We start from the raw sequence: 25707 nt of genomic DNA, 5'->3' as shown, positions 1-25707 counted from the left end.
GTTCTACATTGGTAGTTGACCGAGTATAAAATTTACTGACATTAAAAAATGGTACTATGCTGAATTCGAGCTGAAATTCCCCTTCCTACAAGTAACATGCAGACCCCTCAAATAGTTTTGCAATGTACGTTTAATGTATAGAAAGTTAAACTCTCCCTACCCGATACATTGAATTAAACATCTTGAATATATGGTCGTACTAAACATTGCTGCTTGTGATGTATGCATTCTGCAAAGTCAAACCAATAAATTTTGCATAGCAGTCGTACTCTTCAAACGAATACACTTGAAATATTTCCTTCCCTTGGGGTTATCCTGCAATTTTAGAAAAATTAAGGAATTGCATGATCTAAATAACAAATACAGAGAAAATAAAAAAAATGTTTTTTTTAGATAAATTCAATCTGAAAACAACTGTTCGTTTATGTTACAAAAATTGCATGGCAACAATATTTTGGAATTATTATAAAAGGTATTGCCATTACTATGGCGAAGGAGTTTTTACTGTTTGTGCAGCTATCATAGCATTGAAGAATGAGTGTTGATCTGTTAGTAAATCTTGTGGTGTACCAGATTCTATCACCTGGAAGTAAAATAAATAAATTATAAAATAGGGTTCGTCCTTTATAAACAAATGCATTTCAGACCTTAAAGTATTAAATCTTCAAAGGCTTAGTTTTTTGTAAAAACCAAATCAGTCAATCGGTCTTTGAAGCTTTAAAGAATAACCATTTTTTTAAAACTGATTAAATATGAATGTTGTAAAACTTTTACCTTCATATTACATATTGCAATGTATAATTATCATTCATATTGTGCATACAAAAGTTGAAAACCAATGAGGGTAGATTTGAGAATAATCAATTTAACACCGTTAACATATTTGACTATTGTTTTTATCGGTCCTGATATTGATTTTGAATAAAATCATAGCTAAAGATCTATTGCTATATATATTTATTGTTATATATCAGTATGTATGGTCGGATTATGTTTCTGTGTGTAAGAGATAGTTGTTCCCCTTTTGCCAGTAATTTGTATTTTTGTTTGTGACGTCATCTTTGTCTAATGAAAATGTAGAAATGGAAGCTGATGTGGGTTTATGTGTCCGTATGTAATCGCCTCCATCCATGCTACCAGAGCTATTCCCCTAGTCTGTAATATTATCAAAGTTGCAGTGTTATGTATACATCCTTATATACTTATATTTTTGTATTGCATTAAGTGATATCATGGGTATAATAAATTGAAGTGTCTCAAAATACCTCGTTCTAAACAAAAATATTGATCTGATTTGAAAAAAACATGTATTTTTATGTCAGTTAACTTACTTCTCCATTGTCCATAATCATGATGAGGTCAGAGTGTAGAATTGTATTTAGTCTATGAGCTATTGTCACTACTGTACAATCACTAAATCCTTCTTTAATAGTGGTTTGGATAAGAGAATCTGTCTGTGTGTCAATAGAAGCTGTTGCTTCGTCCAAAAGTAAAATCTGAAAAGAATTAAGTTTGTCTTACATTTAACAACAAAATCTTCTTATAAGATATAAATTGAGTAAATTACATCTTTATTTCTTGGAAGTATTATAAATTATTTTCTTTCAGCACCATGAATTACTAACAATTCTGCGTAAGTTTGTAAACTGTAGTAATCACAACTTATCACAGTCTTTATCTTCTTCGATGCAATACACAACACAGATCAATAACTGCTGCATTCGATGCCAAAAACCAATGATGTACAATGTCAATCATAACTAAAGACCGAAATCTGGTTTACACGATCGCTTACATAATTGCTTAGATTTTCAATTGGGAACACAGATCCTGTTGTACCTGCTGTAAGAGAAAATCTGTAGAACTGTGTGATAAAGATACACACTAATATGAGATCTAATAGTTTTATTTCTACGAGTAATCAAACCATGGTCCTATTTGGTCATATAGCAATTTTACTGTTTTGGTTCATATGCATCTTAGCTTGCAAATATTCGGCATTGAGCGTTCTTTGTGAAAGTGAATCCAGAATATGTAATCAAGGAATGAAATATGACTCAACTCAGTTGATATCACTGAATCTTAATTTAGCAAATCAATCCAAACACATTTCATTTCCTCTTCAATAATATTATTTTAAAATATATGTTGGCAATTCATTTACTTAATATTAGTAAGTACCTTGTTTTTTCTTAGTATTGCTCTAGCTAGGCATATTAGCTGTCGTTCGCCAACTGAGAAATTTTCACCATTTTCCTCTATTTGATAGTCGAGATCTTGATCAAATTGCTGAACCTATACAAAAAATCAGTGATACAGAATGTTTAAAGTATCAATTTAAACCGGTGACATGTATAAAACATATAATGTGATGCCGTATTAAGAGAGAACCTCTAAACTATACAACTATTTCACAAAAAAAGAAACATAATGAGAAAACCCATCGTGATGCTCATAAACATATCAATCCAGTATGGCTAGTTCAGTTGGGCATGATCACATTCTATGAATAATGGACTGGATTGCAATTACAACAATTGGAACATATCCATTTATCTTAAAGAAAATTATACGTTGTTACTATATACATATTCATGTAAACATGATGTATCCGAAATCAGGTAGGAATCAATACAATATAAAAATGGCAGAAGTTGTATTTCAAATTTGTTAACAGTATATTTATTTATTTACCTTTTCCTTCAAGTGAACATTCTCTAAAGAACTCCAAAGTTCTGAATCTGGATGTTTTCCAAAAGGATCGAGATTGTATCTAAATGGAAAACAATATTCCTTTCAATTCATATGGAAGTAAAATTATGTTTCGCTTACACATCTGCTTTTAACTGTATTTCAAATTGTGTATACATGACCTGTTTAAAATGTTAAACTTACAACTTCCAATGGTTCCTCAACTAAACTATTTTTTGTCAATGAGAAACACTCGTATACCAACCCCCAAAATATTTAAATATGTTTTCAGAACGCTAACATTGCAAATTTTAAGTTTATGTATCGAATATCGCATACTGAATATTGTACTTCGAATGTGGAATATTCCATATAATTTGTTTGTCAAATCTAAACTGATACCTAAGTATGTTTACCTCAGTGTTCCAGCAAAAAGAACCGGATCTTGTGGAATTGTTGACAACCTTGATCTTAACACTTTTAAAGCTATCTGAGAAACATCTACGCCATCAATGTATATATGACCTTCCGACAATTGAACAAGTCTAAATAACGCTGCAGCAAGTGAAGATTTTCCTATAGGTAAAACATACAAATGGTCATATGGTTTATGTGTATTAGACTGTTCAATAACGAGTAGAATGTTATAATATTAAAAGATGATGAGGTATAATTGCCAAGAGACCAAAATGGCACAGAAATTAACAACTATAGGTCACCGTACGGCCTTTAACAATGGGCAAAGCCCATACCGCATAGACTACTATAAAAGGCCCCGAAATGACAATGTAAAACAATTCAAACGAGAAAACCTTAGTTCTTCATGTGTTTTATATCTTCAATATATTACCAAATGCTGATATTTACTAACTAATATTATTTAAATTGACATTAAAGCTGATGTTGGTGTAAAAAAATAAGCAGTATAACTATATTATTATACAAATGTTATCTTTGTCGAGTTTGATTCATGTGTTGAATGTTTCCAGTAAGTGCAAATATATTATCAAATATGATTGTCAAAAGTCTACAAAATAGTTTTAATTCGAATAAAATGAAATATAAAGTAAGCGTCAATGAGACAGTGATCCAACGGCACAAACAGACTTTATTCATGCTAAAATCAACATGACTCACCTGCTCCAGTTCTACCCACAATGCCAATTTTCATTTGAGGGTGTAAATCAAATGATATATTCCTGAGCACCGGCTGCATGTTGTCACGGTATTTCATTTCAACTTTAGAGAAAATTATTCTTCCTTCGTTTGGCCAATTGTCACTTGGGGTTGTATTAAATGTCTGAGGTTCAATTTCAAGGTTCTGAATATTAAGAAAACAATAACGAGCATTAGTAAAATAATTTGCGGGATTGCATTATATTTCCCACTTGCCCTACTTTGACAACAAAGCAAAGTCAAACCTAGTAGCAGCTTGGTATTGTTGTACGGTGTGCACAGTCCTGCATGTTTAAGGCATGATGAATTGGAATTCTTTTCTTCTTTTAAATGAATATTCCGCAATGTCAAAAACAAAGGACCTAGCTCCGTGTTTGCTCACAAATGATTTCTAGTGCAAATAAATTGTTTATCACTTAAGATTGCTGGAACCGTTTATCAACTGAAATCAACTGATTCTATTTTAAATGCAAGGCAATCAGTCAAATTCTTATCCAGTTTATTTCAAAATAAGTGTGTGGTTTACAATTATATATACCCCAAATTACCATTATACCTATACTTTTCTGCTATGCAGATTATCTACTTTTTTTAACGTTGCATTTAAACATTCTTAGATTATTCATCTTTATGAAAAATAACTTGTTTATATACGTATAAAGATATATTTTTTTTTGTGACGGCATAAATATCCAACTTCAAGAAGTGTAACTGTTTTAAAAGTAAGACATTAACCTTTTCATAATGATGTAATCGTTCAATGGACGTAAACCGGGCTTCAACTTCATTCATTACACGAACCATAAACTGCATTATTCCAACAACCTACAATGAACATTCTTTTGACATTTTATCATACTGATAGTTTATTACAATAATAGGATCATTTGTCTGTTGACATCTTTATATTTGAGTCCATATTTTAGCATTTTTAAGGATTTGTTGCTGATTTATCAATAATACATTTACAAAAGTATGCAATATGCACAAGAAGTAATTGATTTTTGACATATAAGACAATATCATTGACAACATACCGGTATCTGGTTCTACATATTATATCAAATCTGTTTATATATATATGAAAGAAGTTTTCAGTATTGAAGTTAACTGTAATGGGCTGAAAACACATCATAGTAAGTGTATTTACTTAAATTCATTTGAAAAAAAATGAATTTTACCTTGATGCACATTGTCAGAGAGAGACCTGCAAGAGCAGGAGCAACTGAACCTTTAGTTATAACTAATGCTAATGCAGTAGCCACTGTAATCATTGACGACGATAAATCAAGTCTAACTCCAACCCATCTCATGGAACTCTCAAACAAAAATGTCGCTGTGCTGGTCACATCTATCAGCTTTGTTGAGCTAGAATACAAAATGATATAGTAAAAGATCAATGATGTAAACACAGTTTGTCATCTTTTTCGACAAACAGGTATAAATAAAACAAGGCAGTTGAAGCGTTTTCTCATCTTCTCTCGTAGATTATAGGTGATTTGAGTTTTCCTGTAAGCAGTTCATTTGGAAATGTAATTGTTCGTACATGCAATTGACTTGAATTTATTTTTTCCAACTTTTCAATTCATACATAGGATTTCTATTCCGAATGTACCAATAGTTATCAAAGGTACCAGGATTATTATTTAGTACGCCAGACGCGCGTTTCGTCTACATAGGACTCATCAGTGACGGTCATATCAAAATATTTATAAAGCCAAACAAGTACAAAGTTGAAGAGCATACCAATTTATACTCTTTTCGTCCTATTTTAACATGTATCAACGTGTTTAGCTGAAAATGAACTGAATGAATTACCATTCTTTTAATAAAAGAGTACAGGATAGTTGAAATACTATAATTATGATACATAAAAAGGATGTGGGGATAGACAAACGTAATATAAAAGACTTTTTGAATAATGGGAATTACGAATATACCAAGGGGCTTCAATTGTGGTTCTCCATCCTAATCGTTGCTGGAAGCTATGTATAAACTAACAGAAATGTAAACTGGTCTTATTTCGTTATTTGCATATTTACCTTTCTATAAATTGTTGTTGTTGTTTGAATGGAACTATTGTAAATAATCCTTGAGCAGTCGTGTTAACATGTGCCAACAATGGTGATCTCGTTACGTTTTCAACCCTCTTCAACTGTCTAACTGATGTATTTGAGATATTCTTTAAAATAGCAAAAAGTATGGCAACTGGAACCATCGCAATTAGAATCCAGGGTAATACTATAGCTGTTGTCAAAAGTGATAACGCTATTGTGTTTAGTAACTGCATCAATGAGTCGATTAGCTGTGGTAGAAAAACATCAGCTGTAACATAACAAAAAAATACATAAATTGGTACCGTTGATGCTATCAATTAATGAAGATAAAACATAACACATGAATATCACTTTAAAACAAAAACTGAAAATGTGAAACAGTAGTTTTCTATCAATCCAGAAAGCTTATGAACATGTAAATATATATGGTTATCTGGACGTATCCTATCAGGCAGTTTAACACACTCAGGATGTTTTATTCTATGTGGAATGCATAAATACGCCGCGACATTGGCATTGGCACGTTAAATTGGATGTCCCGAGTAGAGAGAATTTTACGCTTCTTGTGTGTCGAATAAAACGTATCACTATATATTTATTTGGTACTTAAAACCACCTAAAAGGTAGGAACAATTCTTATTCGACTCTTCATTTACAATCGATAGTCAAGCTAATCTCCCGTCTATATTTGGTTGATCGACATTGTTTTGTCTATTTGAACATCTCTGACATATTTGGGACTGGATATGTACATACAAATTAATTACTAGAACAATTAACAATAGTTTAAAAATGTATGTTACGACTTATTTCTATAAATCATATATTTATCCACGTAGATATAAGCATTTTTTTATATGTTGCTTTAAATTTCAAAAATCTGGTAAAACGATCATATCCCATATACTTCAAGGAGATATCGAAAGGGCAAACAATAAGTTCATTAGTTTACAGTCATGGGTATCATGGATAGAAATGGTTCATTGTGTGCGGTCGTATTCTCAGTTCCTCATTTGTAATGAAATTTAAGTATCAATAATGATATACTAGTACATGTTACACATTTATTTTTAATATAAATATTCGATAAAACTTATCTAAGTGTATGCAGTTCAGTTTAAAACCAAATTAATACCTTCGTCCATGTCTTTTGAAAATCTGTTGAGTATTCGTCCAGAAGGATTGGAATCAAAGAATTTCATGGGTGCTCTCATTACCTTCTTTAATACTATGTTATGTAGCCGAACTGAAGCACGAATTGTAGTCTGCAAACAAAATTCAAAAATAATTGTACATATTGTATAAAAATTTAAATTTTAAATTTTAAAATTAAAAATAATATAATAAATACAATAGACAAATGTTTTACTGCGACAGAATGCTTCTCAATGATACAAACACAGCTTTGTAAATTAGCTCAAACCTTTTAAAATTTACACATATACAATATCTCAAACTATATATCATTCCGAGTCTCAAAGTCGACAGAGAATCAAATCAAATATCTACCATCAACACAATGTTCACGAAACAACAAAATAATCCTTGCTATATGACAAAAACAAAAAGACGAGGTTCTGACTAGACAAGTAAATGAACATTGCTTTTTACAAATGCTACAAAAAAATATTAGTTTTTACGTATAATCATATATCCATTCTAATTATTCTCGAAAAACTTACTGTTGCTCCTGCAAATCCTCTTAGTATCGTGAGAAGTACTATTCCTCCTAATGACGAAGCATATACCAATAAATAAAAGTCGATGCCAGAACTGCTCTCTTCAGATGGCAAGGGGTTCATTGTGTTGTTGCTTGGAGTTGTAGTATAATAAAGGTTAGCACCGGTTAAATTTGATGGCGTTGAATCAGCAAAATTGAGGCTATTGGTTTCATTATTTATCGTTGCCTAGAATATTGAAATATGATTCGTAATTAGTAGGACAATAATACACATGCAAAGGCATATGATACAATATCGGTACGCTTTCAGATCAAAATGGCCATTGGTGAGTTGGTTTAAGGTGAGTTTTTTTTTTTTTTTTTCTCTATCTGATAAATCGGCCATTATTGGTTAGTAAGTCTAATATTTGGCTTAGTCAAATGTTGCATTTATTTTCTTAATAGTTGATGTGCGATATTAATCAATAATACTACAATGTGAAAACACATTAGAATTAAAATTGTGTTGTTCATGTATTTCGTTAAAAAAGTCGAACTACTATCATCCCTCATATAAAATATAATTTTGTAAGATTCTTCTTTGTACGTTTACTTTAGTTAAAAATCAAATAAAAGAGAAATATCGAAATACCGTATTTAAAGTGTTAATCCAAATTCCAAGCCACCAATCACTGAAAACCACAGATCCCATAGTAAGAGTATAGGACAACATCACCAATAAGCAGACCATAAAACCACCTGCAGCATTGATGTAGGATTTGTATGTACCAAATTTTACTTTGCCAACCACCATTTCTTCACGTTCTGTTAATTTACCTGAAAATATTATAACACTAACTTAATGTAGTGGATTGATTGGTAACTGCAAAACTGAAAAAATGTTCAAACTATTATACTGTTGATTTTGTTAAGATCCTAACAGGGCCATCCTGAGCTTAATAACATGTACTTTGCACCCATACATAAACTAATCGAACTTTTTGTGACGACTTAGCTTATTGGTTTAAACGACTTCACTAAGTTATTTAAACCAGTTAGATTTGTTGTTTTAACGAAGTTGCGAAGTCGTTATAACAAGTTAGCTAAGACGTTATGACGACTTAAGAATAAAAGTCCATTCTGACACTAACCTGCTTCCGTAGTACGAAGTGACATTAGAAAAGTGTTGTTTTGTTGTTCTGAAACATAGGCACATATATATAGCATGAGGGCTTAAGGGTTTATTGTACCAATTTATTGTTTTTGACAGTATCACAAGTAAATGAATTGATTGATTGACACATACATGCACGTTAATGAAATATACAGAAGTTACTTGACAAAAGCATACTGCAATTGCAAAAAGAAGAACAAGAAATTCATCGGACTTTACAAACCCAGGTCTATTGGCGTTCAATGTACAACCCGTCCGGAAACACCTGTACAAAAATGATCAACCTTTTTGATGAACAGTTACCAAAACACTCCAACTATATATGTCTGATAGTTTTATTCATGATTTAGGCCAAAATCTAACCTTTTTCTTTTTGCGGTGTTACATTGTTAGCAGAGCTGTTTGTCGTCACACTATTAGCAGAACTATTTTTTGGGAGACTTTTCTTTTCTGACTGGACACCATTTGTAGATTTCTTAGAATTATCGGCGTCCTTCTTTTTAGACTGTGATGGTATTGGTACTAAAAATATAATGCAGACAATTTTAGTTATTATTTGCATATGGTTAATATATATTGATCCTGAAGTAAATGAAAATATTTATATTATTAAATTTTGGTGTGAATATAACCCATAAGAACGAACAAACTTAATAAATATTTGAACATCATGGATTTAGAAATGATAGGAGACAAATAACAAAAAAAAACAACAAAAAAACAACCAAGGTACATAAATAGTGTGTCAGGTTATTTTCGCCACATCGGACAAGGCGATCTGGGTTTGATAACTATCATTATTCTCAACCGTCATACTATAAACATAATTATATTTCATAAAGTGTCAAAACATTTCAGTCATTTTCGATCAATGATGTATTACAGACTCAATTATCTCCATTACAATACAACAAAAAAAAACGTTCAAAAAGAAAACAAAGTCCTCTATTGCCCGATCCATATGACTTGTTTTATATTGTGTTTCTACTTGTTTTATATTGTGTTTCTCTTTCTCCTTTATCTATTTTCAACAAATATCGTATGTTATTAATCAAAACATCATATTTACAACACCCATTTTATATGAAAGAATTTTTTTTAATAATTAATTGTAAGCAACACATTATGAACTAGGATCGATAAAACGTATTGCTTTTAAGCTCTACCTCAATAATGCAATATTAAAAACAGTTACATGCTATTCTAATTTTTTAAAAGTCAGATTAAATTCATAAAAACCGAAACTAAGTTTCCAGTTGGGTTATTTTTACCCTTCACAACAACAACTGTACAAATTAATAAGACAGACCTTAATTAAGTATATGTAGTTTACATGTTTAGCAACAATCTAGGGATAACTCTTTAAGATGTCCCATGAACGTGATTAATACATACATTGCTTTTCCATTGAAGTATTTGTATGGTAGTGAAATTTATCCATCATGTCTTTGTAATACCCATTTTGTAATAGCAATTCATCATGATGTCCTCTTTCCACAATACCACCATCTTCGAATGCAACTATTTCATCACAATGCTTTAGGTACTGAAAGAATATGTTCTGATTTTATATATGGCTAGGCATATCGGATTTACAATAGTTTCAATAGCCATCTTTTATAGAAGATTTTTTTACTTCTTTCAGGGAAAAACAAATACTGATAGTTTTTAAAAGGTGTAAGAAGCTTTTATGTGTGCTTTATTCATATGAAGTTTACCCAAAAGCAAAGTATGTTTGAGCATAATTTTTAAAGAACACGGTAATCAAAATATAGTCGAGCGAGCTCAGACATTGTATAAAATAAAATTGAGAATTGAAATGGGAAATATGTTAAAGAGTAAAGAGACAACAAGCCGACCAAAGATATAATAACAGCCGAAGGCCACCCATTGGTCTTCGATCATTTACAATGTAAGAACAGAACAATAGTTAAAAATTGGACCGACAACATTATTTATCTAGTTTATGCTAGTCCCGAAACATTGTAAGCAAGGCGCAGAAAATTCAAGAATGTATATATGTTCCTGATAAATCAGAACTATCAATATACCATTCGTCGAAATATTGTGAATGTTTTATATTTCATATATATTTATTTTAGATTATAATATTTTAAATATATATCATTTTGATTCAACGACACTTTCGGCTCTATTGGCTATTTTGTAGAGGTCAGTTTTTGATGGTCGTGGAAGCCGTTATGTCAGGAGTGTACCATCGACCGTCAGCAGTAAAACTGACGATCCTTGTTAATTAATATTCGAGTCTAGCGCACCTGCCACGGTCGAGGTTTGAACTTATAAACGCAGTGTTGACTAGTGCTACAATAGATTAACTACGTAGACTAATCGGCACCCGATGACCCAAACTGTTTGAACACATTTCTATATGTACTTTTACCTGTAGTTGATGAGTTGCTAGGATGACAGTTTTCCCAGCAAGCGTCTTTTTGATACAAGTATGGAAAAGATGCCTTCCAACATGGACGTCAACAGCTGATAACGGGTCGTCAAGAAGATATATTTCACTATTACTATAAACTGCCCTAGCCAAGCTGACACGCTGCTTTTGTCCTCCACTTAGATTTGTTCCCCTGTCTCCTATCTTTTAATGAATTTGATACAGTTAAAACATACCCTTCTTTATGTATCTATACTATTAAACGAGAAGACCTCATTTTTGGTGTCGCTTCTCTTCTTTCCACAATAAATTAATCAACACGCCTCTGTGTCCTATAGGTACAGTGCATAGTCGCATTTGTCATCCATTCATATGATTATTCAGATTGAGTTATTTTAGGAGAAAAACGAGAAAAAAGGCATCCGGGTATTGTCCCGTCATTGTACGAAATTTTAAGTCAGATTAGACTTCCGGTTTGCGTTTTTCTGTATACTTTGAACATACATATACTACAAATAAAGTGTATTTTCAGAATTTTATCTGCTATCATTTTCAAGTTTACTATCCACGGCAGTCACAGAGTTTATTAAATAGAGAGGGTCTGTATACTATATCAATGATCACCATGGCAGGCGCGGATCCAGCCATTTTAAACAGGGGGGGGGGGGGGGGTTCCCAACCCAGAGTAAAAAGGGGGGGGGGTCCAACTATATGCTCCCATTCAAATGCATTGATCGGCCAAAAAAAAAGGGGGGTTCCAACCCCCAGAACTCCCCCCCCCCCTGGATCCGCCACTGCATGGATCGATTTGTAAACTTAGAATTGAAAGTAAATACGCTTTATTTATATAGTAATGAATGTTCATAATATACAGATAAGCGCTAAAATTATTCATGTGAACTTTTGATACTTTTTCTGAAATTCTCCAGTCATTAAATCTTTTACAAAATTCATTGATTACAAAAAAAAAAGAAGATGTGGTATGATTGCCATGTTGAGACAACTCTCCACAAGAGACCAAAATGACACAGAAATTAACAATTATAGGTTACCGTACGGCCTTCAACAAAGAGCAAAGCCCATACCGCATACTCAGCTTCAAAAGGCTCCGAAATGACAATGTAAAACAATGCAAACGAGAAAACTAGCGGCCTTATTTATGTACAAAAAATGAACGAAAAACAAATATGTAACACATAAACAAACGACAACCACTGAATTACAGGATCCTTATTTAAATAAATGTTCATAACATACTAAATGTATGTTCATATTGAAATTGATAGAAAACCAAAAATTGGGAACTTTGGAAATAAAGGTGGAGGGTAAAAAAAAACATTTTCCTGTCCCCAATAACCTATGACTTATGATACTTTTTCTGAAATTCTCCAGTCATTCTGTATTTAACAAAATTCTTCCAACAACACTTTACATACTGATACTTTAAACTACGCTCTGAATGCCCGCGATTTCGCGGGTGTGTTCTAGTAATTATTATTTTATTATGTTCTTTTTTGTCAAAATTGACAGTAAATTTAGTATTCCTCTTTAATGAAAACATTTTTTTACGACAATATTACATGTATGTAAATCACTATATTGACGGTGATACATATACACTTTTTGGGAAAGGAAGACAAAATATTTTCCACTGGTGACGGCTTTTGTCCGCATATTACAATTGATGTGCATGTTTTGTTATTTATATATCCACTGATTCAAGTTTTTTCTCAATTTATAAGATTTAGCATCAACAAATGTATGTGACAGTTTTAACATCAAATGTTTGCAAACATTACAGGGCCAAAATATAAAACATTTAAAACATATACCTCTGTTTCATCTCCATCATCAAGAATAGCAAAGTCAGGCTCCAATCCACAGGCATATATCACATTTTGATACCTGTCAAAATATTTTAAAAACGTCAAACACAGTTTTAAAATGCCAAAAATGTATACTGACGAAATGTCTATATAACCATAATATTGAAATTTATCCGGCAATCAGACAACTATTGTACAAATAACAGGTGCACAAATAAATATTTGCTTGGACAAATAAGGTAAACTGTCACCTCGCATCCAAGTCGCGCAAGCGGTAATGTGGACTTTTCTTCTCGCGTAACAGTTCCTTTCGGGGTCCTTTTCGCGGTCAGCGTTTAAACTATCCCGATTTCTTTGAAAAATAGAGTCAATGATTTGGATTTTGACAACTAAAATTTCAAGTGTCTTGTGTACAATGCAGGATAAAAACAACATACAAAATGTATGTGCATTGTATATTTATGTGTTAACTGGTAGAATGGCATATATTAATTCTTTACATATTCTTAACATATAAAGTGACTATATGTATAGATAAATCAAGTATTTGCATAATTGCTTTGATACATAATATTAATGTCGCCGGGCAACCAAATGTATTGAAAATTATTGTCCTTCTCTAATCGATTTGTTTAAGTACTTGAGTTCTTCTTAACACCATTATATTAAATATCATTGATAGATTGATAGGCATCTAAAGTCACTTGTACAAACATCGGCTATTTCCTAACAGTCGGATTTTTTTTTGAAGGGCAGCCGGAGTGCCCGAGGGAACTACCAACTTGTTGCCGAAAAAACTCGCAATCCTAGTCAATTAGAATGTGGTCAAACATGATATGATGAAAACTACTGTTATACCTTGTTGATTTTGTGAATGAATTGATAAGGCATTTAACAAAGTATAAGGATGCAAACAACACATTGATAATGTCGTACCTTTCTGGATCATACGATTTTCCAAATAAGATATTCTCTCGTACAGTGTCGTTAAATATCCAAGCTTGTTGGGCAGCGTATGCAATACTACCATTCACAGCCACATGTCCAGAAATAAAAGGCATCTGAATAAAACATGAAGATATATTAAATTATATATTGTTAAAGTTAAACCTTACAAAAGTCAAAATTTCATATTTTCTTACATTTTAATTTCGAAAGTTTCTCAAGTATTTTTATTCCACTGTATGTTGATTTTGACTTTATATTGGTTTAAACTATCTCACATGACGTCGAACAAACCTTCATATCTCCCTTAGGCATGGGAAATAAATGTATAATGTTTGCTTTATATGTACATAAATCATGAGAGGCACAAATTCAAATGTTGTTTTGTAAATGAATCCCAATTATGTTCCAATTTATCAGGTTTCTTAATTTGGGACAAATCTCAAAGTTTTTCCGATTGATTCGAAACAGGTTTTGCAACTTACGAGAATGACACAGTCTGATTCTGAACATATCTATAAACAGAAGATTTGTTTTTAAATAATTACCCTTGACAGTATAGCTGCCATTAATGATGACTTCCCTGAACCAACAGGGCCACATATGCCAATCAGTTGTCCCTGCAATAAAACATTAACAGTACATCACCACAGACGTTCGCTTCACAGTAAACTCTTTGATAAACACAAAATATTTTTTCACTTACATCTTTCTGAATTTTGTATTAGCTTGGACAAACAAAGAGCTTATTTGTATCATTAAGGTGCAGGATCTACTTACACTTCCGGAGCATCTGAGATCACTCCCAGTTGTTGGTGGTGTACGCGTTACTTAGTCTTTAGATTTCTATGGTGTGTCTTGTGTACTATTATTAGTCTGTTTGTGTTTTTTTTTTTTATTTTTACCCATGGCGTTGTCAATTTGTTTTTGATCTATGAGTTTGAATATCCCTCTGGTATCTTTCGCCCCTATTTTGTAGAAGTTCAACTCTTTTTAACATGTTATAAGCTTACATATGTAAGTTAGTTTTTTGACATACAAATCCATTTCTCGAAGCATCATAGATTGCCTAAACACGCCATAATATTGATTTTACAAAATAAAAGAAATCAAATTTAAAAAAAAATACGTATTACCTTTAGTACTGTAAAATTCATTTTCTCTATGTTGAATGATCCCCTTGAAGCTGTAAAAAGCAAGGCAGTGTTTTGAAAAGTGTGAAGTTTCAGAACAAATGCATATACAAGTTATCAAAAGGATATAAGTTTAATTAATATTTCCGTTTTTTTTTTAATTTAAATATATCTTCCTATAGATATAAAATTATATGATTAACAGATTACATAAATGTAAAAAAAAAAACACCAAGTTGTACCTTGTCGATTTTTTTCCTTATTTTTCGCTTCCATTTTAGCTTTTGCCTTTGCTCCCATTTCTGAAATACTTGCATCTTCCCACATAAAGAACGCATTGTCTAATTCTACTGCATTATCTTGGTTCATACATTTATCACTGTGTGGCTTAAACTCTTCTTGAACGAGAAGTCGCTAAATGAAAAAAAAAATCCGTTTATTATTTAGTTTAATAAAAAAAAAATATATTTTTTGTTAAATGGGTCAAACATTCAATGACTGGCTTGCACTTCTTGGAGTTAGATATTTTGAACGCCTTCTTGATTTTAGTATCACCATTCAAAATGAACCAATGGTGAATGCTTGTGAGAAAATCCTATATCTACATGTATAACTAAAAGAATCTACAGTTTCGCAAATGATATCGTTTTAAAATCGTTAAAAGGGGCATGGGTATCATTTGTGATTAATCTGTCATTTCCGTTATTAAAACGGTGAACAACGTATTTAATCTCTATGAAATTAATTTTGTTTTTATAGATTTGTTTGCAGAATAAAGTATCCACAGAAATGCATTGGTATATCCTCCTATAAAACAGGATACCAACACTAATAAATGAATGCTTTAAGGGTGTACTTAGGTGAGGTTTAGCAATTTGTGTCAAATGTTCGGACTTCTTGGTGTTTTTCCATACAATAAAATGTAAAATATTTTGCCCCATAACACCCATTTATTTTTTCATATAAGACTTAATAGCTCATGAAAGGTCATTTACCAAAATTTTAGAAGATTCTTTTTTTTTCTTTTGTTTTGAGACCCAAATAAAACCAATGCAAATATAAGGTTAAAGTGCGAGTCAGCCTTTTCCCGCCATATTTCAAATCTCAAATATCTCGAAAAGGAGGTCCATGAGTCATGACCTTTCAATATGTTTAGCTTATCTTTATCCTTAATTGATGCTCTCCCAGCTTATAGTATCAATTTTAATTTCTAAATTTCTTAATTTTTACCTAACCTCACCTAAGTACATCCTTAAGTCTAAAAAACATTTCACACATTTTAAGGGTGTGTTTAGATAATTGGAAAGGGTTAGAAAACGGACATTGTATACAGGTTTTGCACAGGAATTTAGTTCGGGAGATCTGTTAAGCTGGTTCTTAAAGCACAACTGACAAAAATGATTGAATAGACAGGAGTGTTATAGGCTTTATTGGCAGGATCAGGAAGGCAGAACAAGATCTTTAGTCCTATACCTTTAGTCTGGCAAAACTAACACGAACTTCGCCAAGAATTCTCGTTGCATACGGAATCAAAGCAACGATAATTCTTAGAAAATTCAAAGTGCCGACTACTGCAAATGCCTGCAATGCAAAGTAAACGAAAAATTTAAATGTATAAATGCGAAGTATTTTTTATTTTATTTTATAGAAAATCACCATAAGATTATCCTAAATTTAAATAGCCTTAATCCGAAGTAAAAGTAATAAGAATTGGCTGTGGTTGTTAAGGAAACAAGTCTTTAGCAAGTGGAAAGTTCCCGTAGTTATACAAAAAAAAATTAACTCATTTCAATACATGTATTAATACTTTATATTGGAATCTATATTGTTCATTCTTTTACTCTTCAGAAAAGCACTTAGATGAGCATTTTAATGTTAAACTTAATTGACTTTGGTAAAATTTAGTGAAGTGTCATTTAATATCGAGCATGATCTCCTTATCTTCCGGAGGACCTATGATCACCCCAGCTTTTGGTGGGGTTCGTGTTGATCATTCTTTAGTTTCCTTTGTTGTGTCTTTTGTACTATTATTTGTCTTTTTGTTTTTATACTTACAGTAGAAGCAGAAATGTCATTTCCAAAAGCTCTAAACGTAGATATAGTTGCCACCGATGCTAGTGTTGGAGTAACGGGGATAACTGCTGCACTTATTGAATTCATAATGGCAGCGTACAGCAAGTATTTCTTTTCTTGTTTTCTTATTTCTGCAAACAAAACACTTTTAAAGAATTAACTCATTTCAAGACCTGTATTACTACTTTATATTGCGGAAGTGGTAAACGACCTTGCCGGACTAAAAAGTCCTTGCATGGTCGACTAAATGTTTTACAATCCTCTTGTTTGGAAAGACCTTCACCTCCCTTATGTTAGTTAAATGTAAGATGAGGTTAAATAATTTTTGATTGACTGAAATTGAAGGTTGTAAAAGTTAACACTATATATATGAAGCAAAGACTATATTACCAGAAATTGTGTGTTCAAATGGTTCTTCCCATGCGTACATCTTCAGCAACTTCATACTGTTAAGAACCTCCGTCATTTTTCTAACCTAAAATGAGCGAGACGTCTACATTTAAAATATTTTTTATGAAATCTAATATTTTAATTTTTCAAATAGATTAGTTTTCAGTTTGTGAAAAAAGAGTTTTGTTATGTAGTGGAAGCTTAATATTTAATACATACACGTTTGTCCGTATGTTGAAGCGTTTTTCTGCGCATAATTTCGACGCCTTTAGTCAACACTCCCTAGAAAAAAAATAGAAATTGCATATGCATTAAAGATATTGAAACCAAACAGTCCCAACAGAAAAGGTAAAATACCTCTCGAGGCAATTATATTGTCTTGATCACATTTTGTATTTTTAAAAGAAAATATGAATATCTATGATTTATTTGGATGAAATATTTGTAAAAGAAATGATGTCTTATTATTTTCAATCTTTGTATATTGCGATCAAATATTTTTATCAATCAAATTGATTCGTTTCGTTAAAGGTAATACGTTTAAACTAAGGTAGCTTTCTGTATTGAAAATCTAAAATTTCAACACTGTGAGAGCAGACTTTGTACCTGAAGTATATAGCACAACACAAATATCCCCATGGCAATGAAACACCATGGTCCAAGCAGGTAATATGTATATCCAGCACCGATAATCATGTATATTGGCAGAGCAAGAATGTATACAAATGTAACACAGTTCACGTATACACGGATAGCATCTCCTCCAAAAATGTTGATAACCTAAAAATACAAATAAGAATATATTTTATGAATTGTATATAATTCTAGTAACATCTCGCTAAAGCGTATTGTCTTGATTGCATATAATGCCATAAAACAGTCTAAAAACACGTTTGCATTCTTCTTTGCATATATACTCAGGTAATGAAATGTAAGAATTAAAATCTATGCGATTGAATTTTGATATGATAGTTGTATAAAGTTATATTTGATATTTTCGGGAAAACCATTACACTTTACCAGCTAACTCCTCTGCTGTTTGATTAAATCAAATAGTGTTTTTTGTTATTCGCTATGGAATTGTGTTAAATTGCGGAAAATGCTGACGCAATACACGTTATTATAAACCAGAAATATATCTAGGTATATGCATATTGCATTCCCGTTTGAAAGTGAGAGCGAAATTGCCCCGTCCTTGAAAAACATCCTGCTATTCTGCTTGATTCCCTAAATATGATTCTATTGGTTATCGATCATTTTGCTTTTCATGACCATTTACTTCTTTCTCAAATCTATTCGTATCTTTCTTAGAAAATCTTCTTAAGGAGGTAGACCTAGGTTAAGGGAAATAACTCTTAAAATCATCATGCAGTACGTTTGGGTCAACCATTTTCAAAAATATATATTCTAAGCTTCCAGGTTACATAGAATATTTTCAATCTGTTTCAGGTAAATGCTTAAAATACATTTATGAACTTTTACAAACGCTTAACTGATTTTAAGAGTTATCTCCCAGAACCAAGGTCTTACCCCCTTAACACTGTATTGGTAAATCGCATAGTATGGTAAAGTTGTGTCCTGAAAATCTTAAACATTACCTCCGCTAAACCCTTTCCTTTTATTTTTTGAAGTCTGAGAAGTTTTCGATATGCCAATCCAAGAAATCCAGCCCTGAACCTTATACCTGTAAATATGATACGATAAAAGCCTTTGGTTTTTTTTTTTTCTGACAGACATACAGTTGGGTGCAGACCAAGCATTACATAAAGTAAACGCAAGTTAACGCGGCGTGCACATATTTCGTTAGTTAACTTTAAATTTCGCGTTTACTAGTAAACGCCCGTTTACTTCATTAACGTTAACGCGGTCAAAATGGAAATTTCTAATGACTACTCGAGTAAACGCGCGTTTACTCTGTGTCCGTTTAGTCAGTAGTAAACGGCCTTTACTTCAGATTTCACAACTTTAATTTTACGTGCACGTCAAAGTAAACGGGCGTTTACTACAGATTTCTCAATTGTATTTTTACGTGCACTTGAAAGTAAACGCGCGTTTACTTTTCTTATAAAATAATCGTCGTGTGCATTTGTACATTTATTTATGTTGTTAAAATGACTTAATATTTTACGTATATGTGTTTTGAACCTTAACATTCAAAAACACTTTTTTATTAGAAATATAAACATTTATCTAGCGGATATTTCTAGATCATTACGAATTGTTTCGTCAATAAATTCTAGATGTACTTCCTGTAACATTTTCTGTCTAGTGTTTACTTTAAAGTCAGTAACATATCCACTCTGACGGAAACGTCGTAGAAATGCACTTATCCCCTGTCTAGAAACTTGAACATTATCTGATCGTATCAACTCATCTCTAACTTCAGTATGTTTTTGCCAGATCTTCTTATACTTAATATCCTCTAATGAATGGTTTTACAGCTCCAGGACGAATTTCCATTTTGTTCTTATATGCAATGATTAATTTTCAATAAATTAATTAAAGAGGTGTCATTTCATTAAATGCAATCGTCAATATGTTGATCGAAAATGGACAGATGGATATTTTGATGTACCATATCATGTGATATATTAAGTCAGTGTATCCAGGATACGAGGTCAATCTGCGTTAACGCGCGTTTACTACAAACAGTAAACGGGCGTTTACTTTTTTTTTTACAAAAATAGAAGACACGCCTTTTTTGCGTTAACGCGAAGTAAACGCGAAAGTAAACGCCCGTTTACTCTTTACAAAATTAGAAGACGCGCGGTTTTCGCGTTAACGCGGAGGTAAACGCGAAAGTAAACGCCCGTTTACTATTTATGTCTACTAAAATTTCGGAGTTAACGCAGAGTTAACGCGGCGTTTACATGAAGTGCACGCGAGTAAACGCCGCGTTAACTTTTTTGGCCCGTTTACATGTAATGCTTGGTCTGTACCCAACTGTATATGCATCAGATAAAAATTGCTTGGTTAAAAGGTGGATTTCAGATATATATGTAAATCGTTATGTTTTCTTCGGTATACTAGGAAATCTTCAAACTTAGTATTAAAAAAAAGATAACCAAATCTTTTCCTTTTTTATATAATCAATATTAGATGCTCTAATCTCATAAGACATGGTAAATCTGCTAATAAGCTTGAAGTATCAACAATAAATATGCCAATTTTTTCAATAGATCCCAAAAACTGGTGAAGCCTTGCTACAATTAATACTGATATACGTTGACCGAAGGTATCGTGGTTTTCCTTTATACAACATATAACAAATTCACAAACACAATCAACATACTAATTTTATAAGAAGACAATAAATGAAATGAGGATTCATAAGACGGATAATATACTGAGTAAATATCTGTATAGTACACGAATGCTGTATAATATGAAGTAAGGATATTTAAAAAAAAATACAACAGATAAAACAGGGTTGACAGAGTTATGCAACGAAAGACCAATATGTAACTTTCGTTTCCCTTCATCACAGTCGACCACCATTGCAAAACGTTACAGTTTGATGTACTATCTTAATCATCCTTGTCTTGTATATTATACAATACATGTACAAGCCTTTGATTTCATTTACAATGCTCTAGTCGAAAGTTTTATGACAAAAAATACAGGGCTAGTTCCCCCTGTATTTCAAATGATATCTTTATAAGTCACTTAATTTATGTTTTTTGTATAACCCTTTTTTATTTCTATTTTATTAAATTGTTTATTAACATATCATTGTCCCATCAGTATCTTATTTTTTATCCCAAACTTCTCATTTTAACAATTATTGATGGTCTTAAAACCATAAACACACTACAGTTATACCTGTTTGAGCACCAAACATAATGATTACACAGAAGGTGCCAGCTCTAACTACGTTTGCTGCCATCATGGTGACGACAAGTCCAATTCCATATAGGATATTATCATCAACTGATTCAAGATAAGCAATCAATTCATTTATGATGAATCCCTACAAAAAAAATACTACCATAAAAAATACTCACATTTTTGAAAATTATAATTCAAATATATTTCTTTATGGTTGATTTTAAACAGGTGCGTTTACAAATATATATACGCATCTTTGCAGTTTTGATGCCTCGGAATTCTCAATAATCAGAATATGAGATGTAAAAAAATATTTTGGATTGTGTTACTTTCAAGTCTTGTGCACTTAAACTTTTGTAAATTTAGATATAAATGCGCTGTTTGTATTGAAGTATTTCCCAGATTAACTTTGTGATCTTGAAGGCACTAAATAAATTTGGAATGCATAACAGAATTGGTGGATCCAGGTGATGTTTCGGTAGTTCGAACACCTCTTTTCCAACTTTTTATTGTGTTAGAGCGTTAGAATCCCTCTTTTCTCAATGTGGCTGGATCTGCGTTTATGCAGTTGTGTTAATAATATAATACATCAACTTCAGGCCTAGTTCTCCATGTATTTCATATGTTATATTTGTTAGTTACTAAATTTTTATTTTTGTAACCCATTTGAAATCGTTAGGAAAAATATACATACCGATACCAGAAAAGTTGACAGAGCGTTAACTGCTACAATAACTAAGCTGACTAAAATTCTAGTCTGGCAGAATTTTAACCAACAGCGTAGAAATGAAGCTTTGTTCTCTCCTTTTGATTTTACTTCATCTTTCCATAATGCTTCTAGTCTTAAACGGAGAAAAATTTGTACAATGAAATTAGACTCATTTACAGTAAAGAAATGATATATATCATTACGACCATTACGAAATCTAAATCTAGTAATTGATTTCAAGTTTAATCTTTGGTACAAGGGAATGTTTGCTTCAACTTTATCTGCGAGGATGGTTGGGTTATAAAGGAAATATCTTTTCTCCATACATTCATTCTTACTTTCCGTCTTGATCACGTTAGAAAATTTTACTATAATTAATAGCATTGATCTTAAAGCGAGTAGTAGCAAAAATATTTCTGCAGTAGTTCCGGTATATAAATTATGGCTTAACTGTTCGGAAGACAAAACTAGTGACTTTGTCATCTTTTTGATATGTGAGACGTTTACGACGCCGTTCCAACAAACACCCCATGTTCTACGTATCTTTAACAAGTAAATTTTTATTTTTAAACGTATCTTTGTTTTAGTATGTCTTGGGTCCATCGTCACTTTCCCCCTCATACTACAGTTGTTCTTTTATTGTTTAGACATTTTATTTTCTCCAAGCATCTACCCCACATCCCACTTATAAGCATGTCTCAGTTGATTCTGATTCAACAACATATACAAGAAATTAAAAATGGCCACAAACTGTCATATGTTCACCTGTCAGTATTAATTTTGGAAGCCTCATAATCTGAACACTCCCAGATGTCTTCCTCTTTTAGATCCTCATTTCTATTTTTAAACATCTTCATGACTAGGGGTGTCATCCAGGTCATAAACATGTATGACAATAAACCAGCCTTATTAATGGGTATTTTACCATCCCTAAAGATAATGAAAAAACATTTATATATATTATATATATCTGTATCCCATAAGAAGGTAACTAGTAAATACATGTAGTATAGTAAATAAATTTGAAAACCGATACAATATTATCCAATAAAAACTTCTTTAATTTATATTTTGTAAAAAATATTATACTCAATGTTTTAAAAATCAAATATTTTAAAGTTAATTTTGTTTTTGTTACGTGTTTTGCAAGTTACAAAATGCCATCAATGTTTGGTTGACTGGTTCCTTTGGCTTATCCCGATGACCAATGTAACAAATAAAACTATAGCCGGGAACAGATTGAGCACTGTTTGTCCACCAAAACCCCTACTTCGTCTATCAGAATAATCATTTATTTAAGTTATAGAAATAGAAAATTGGTTGTTTTTTTAAATTATTGTTTGATACTTGAGACATGCTAGAAACTATACAACTTTAAGGCTTACTTTGAAGATGGTCTGAAGGGCTTCAGAACTTTTAAAGCTGTAGAATATTTCCGCGAACCTTTTATTTCCCCACTGTTAAAGCCATTTGTCACATCTTGTGTTATTTCATATTCACTGTAATATAATGGATTTGCCTTTAATATTTTATTTTAAACACCACACATTGTTTTGGCTTATGTGTACAACAAACTTTAAGGTTTATACAAATCATATATTACGTGTATATTCAAATGTTATACCTACTGATGCATGCACCTTGCAAAACTTTAGCCACGAAGTTTGAAAGGAACAATGGTAAAATGTCCTACAGTGTGGAAGAAAAATGAAGACCTTTATCAATTATGCACTCAGACACAACAATTTCAAGTTGTCTTTCGATGTCACTGTTTACTAAATCTAATCTTAAAAGAACTATATTCGTGTATACAGCGAAGGAAATATCTATGTCTTTTTTCAGTTGGTTAATCAAGTAATTTTTTTATACTATTGCAGTCTTATGTAATATAAAGTCATTCAACATGTATTTTATTGATTTTGAACAAGCATTTGCTATATAATTGTACAACAGAATGTATTATAACTTTCTGATCACTACGTCCTGCAGATCAAGTTAGCCCTGACATGTACTAAATGTTACAACCCAACTTGTATACAAGTAACCCTGAATAAATTATCTATACTTGATTAATTTATTCGTAGACATGATGTATTTATCATTTCCGTATTTTCTATACGCATTAACTATTTGTTCGATTGTCAACCAAATGAATTATCTAAATAAAGTTCTAACGCAATCATGCGATATGATATTTCCGTTGGTCTCACTGTCGAATACTATAAATATGAAATCATGCGATATGACATTTCCGTTGGTCTCACTGTCGAAGACTATAAATGTGAAGCTGAAGATATACGGCTTTTGCCAAATATACAGATGTCCCCCGAAGTTTGTAGTCAAAATCATGCAAGATATTCATAGTTTCACTTTGAATGGTTTCAAAAACGCAGTTATAACAAATAGTAACAGAATGTAAATAAAAAAATTAGAAAAAAAATCTTCAGTAAGTATGAGTTATCCATTTTAGTATTCTTACCTCAATTCAGCTTCGTTCCATGTTTCTCCATTGTATAAGGCAGGATTGTCATAAGCGTGTGCTTCTTTATCCTTTACCGATTCGTCTAATCCAGTAAAAATACTAAATTTTCGTAGTTCTGGAACAGACTTTTTCTTTTTGATGTCAGACATTCTGAACTTTCTCCTAATGCAGTTGTTTCATATTAATACATTAAATTACTTGAATATATATTTTTATTATTCATGTACATGTGTAAGTAAGGTTAAAACATTCCTGTTTTTTTTTTGGTATACAGAATAAAGTAACTTACAAGTTTTGCTGAAAATAAAACACCCTTAAACATGTAAATTCTTGGCTTTGAATGGAGTAATGAACATAGTGTTAAAACTTCTGTAATCGATTTTGGTGTTCTACTTCCATATATATTATCGCTATGCATAACAAATAAATGGATAACAATATAAGAATGATGCAGAGATGTCGTGAACTCCGGCAGTGCAGTTGATTTTGATTTTGTTTAAACTATTTTGCGTTCTTTAAATTAGTTGTGATAGTAAATACTTGAAGAAATTTGATCATTTTTTTATGTCCATTATACTTTTTCAACAAATGCCTCAATTTAAACCATTTAAAACATTTCAATGATATATATTGTTTTTATATTTTTATGTGTGTTAAAAAATAACAGTTCATAAAGATCTATACCTTTGCCATACAGAAGTCCTTTTCCTTACTGAGTATATTTTCTCTGTTTATTTCTGTTTTATAGTCTAGAACAATAGTCACATACTTTCGTTCTAGTTTGTAACTCTAAATGATGAAATTGTGACCTGGAATAATTATGGTTTAATTTTCTGTTGTGAAATTCTAAATTCATTAACATATTATGGATAGGACAGTCAGTGAATTAATCGCTTTTCCCACACTTATATCTATTTACATGACTGTAAGAGAAATACAAATAAAAGGATATGGGATATCCACCATGACACAAAATTAGTACATACATGTACGCAGCTAAAAAACACACAAAAAGCAAAGGAACAGCGCTTTCAAAAATCGCAATGAGGCCTCACTATTTACACCCTTTGAGGTTATCTGTGCACATTATAACGACTTTCATTTGTTTAAAGTGTTTTGAAATAACTTTAAATCTAGGTGGGGAAATGACCAGAAGAGAAAA

The 25707-nt window shown here is 31.8% G+C and overlaps 1 protein-coding gene across 1 annotated transcript; it reads right to left on the bottom strand.

The window, feature by feature from the left end:
- Positions 1 to 372: 372 nt before the first annotated feature.
- Positions 373 to 25315, bottom strand: LOC143085589 (ATP-binding cassette sub-family C member 5-like). The gene is made up of 32 exons (XM_076262043.1): positions 25230 to 25315; positions 24543 to 24707; positions 23449 to 23562; positions 22829 to 22993; positions 22049 to 22196; positions 21349 to 21496; positions 19125 to 19210; positions 18133 to 18306; positions 17746 to 17808; positions 17527 to 17611; positions 17119 to 17267; positions 16537 to 16644; positions 15306 to 15477; positions 15067 to 15116; positions 14479 to 14550; positions 13922 to 14046; positions 12992 to 13064; positions 11160 to 11363; positions 10154 to 10304; positions 9122 to 9280; positions 8237 to 8421; positions 7607 to 7831; positions 7060 to 7189; positions 5910 to 6192; positions 5049 to 5235; positions 4603 to 4692; positions 3829 to 4012; positions 3108 to 3267; positions 2695 to 2773; positions 2182 to 2295; positions 1332 to 1496; positions 373 to 583 (listed from the first exon to the last, which is right to left on the bottom strand). Exons 2-32 carry the CDS (start codon positions 24692 to 24694, stop codon positions 485 to 487), a joined length of 4299 nt encoding a protein of 1432 aa, XP_076118158.1. The 5' UTR covers positions 24695 to 24707; positions 25230 to 25315; the 3' UTR covers positions 373 to 484.
- Between the last annotated feature and the right edge of the window lie 392 nt (positions 25316 to 25707).

Source organism: Mytilus galloprovincialis, chromosome 8 (assembly GCF_965363235.1).
Source record: "Mytilus galloprovincialis chromosome 8, xbMytGall1.hap1.1, whole genome shotgun sequence".
In the NCBI taxonomy this organism is placed as follows: Eukaryota; Metazoa; Mollusca; class Bivalvia; order Mytilida; family Mytilidae; genus Mytilus; species Mytilus galloprovincialis.
The sequence above is the reverse complement of the archived record's forward strand: the minus strand, read 5'-3'. Positions and strand labels throughout refer to the sequence as shown.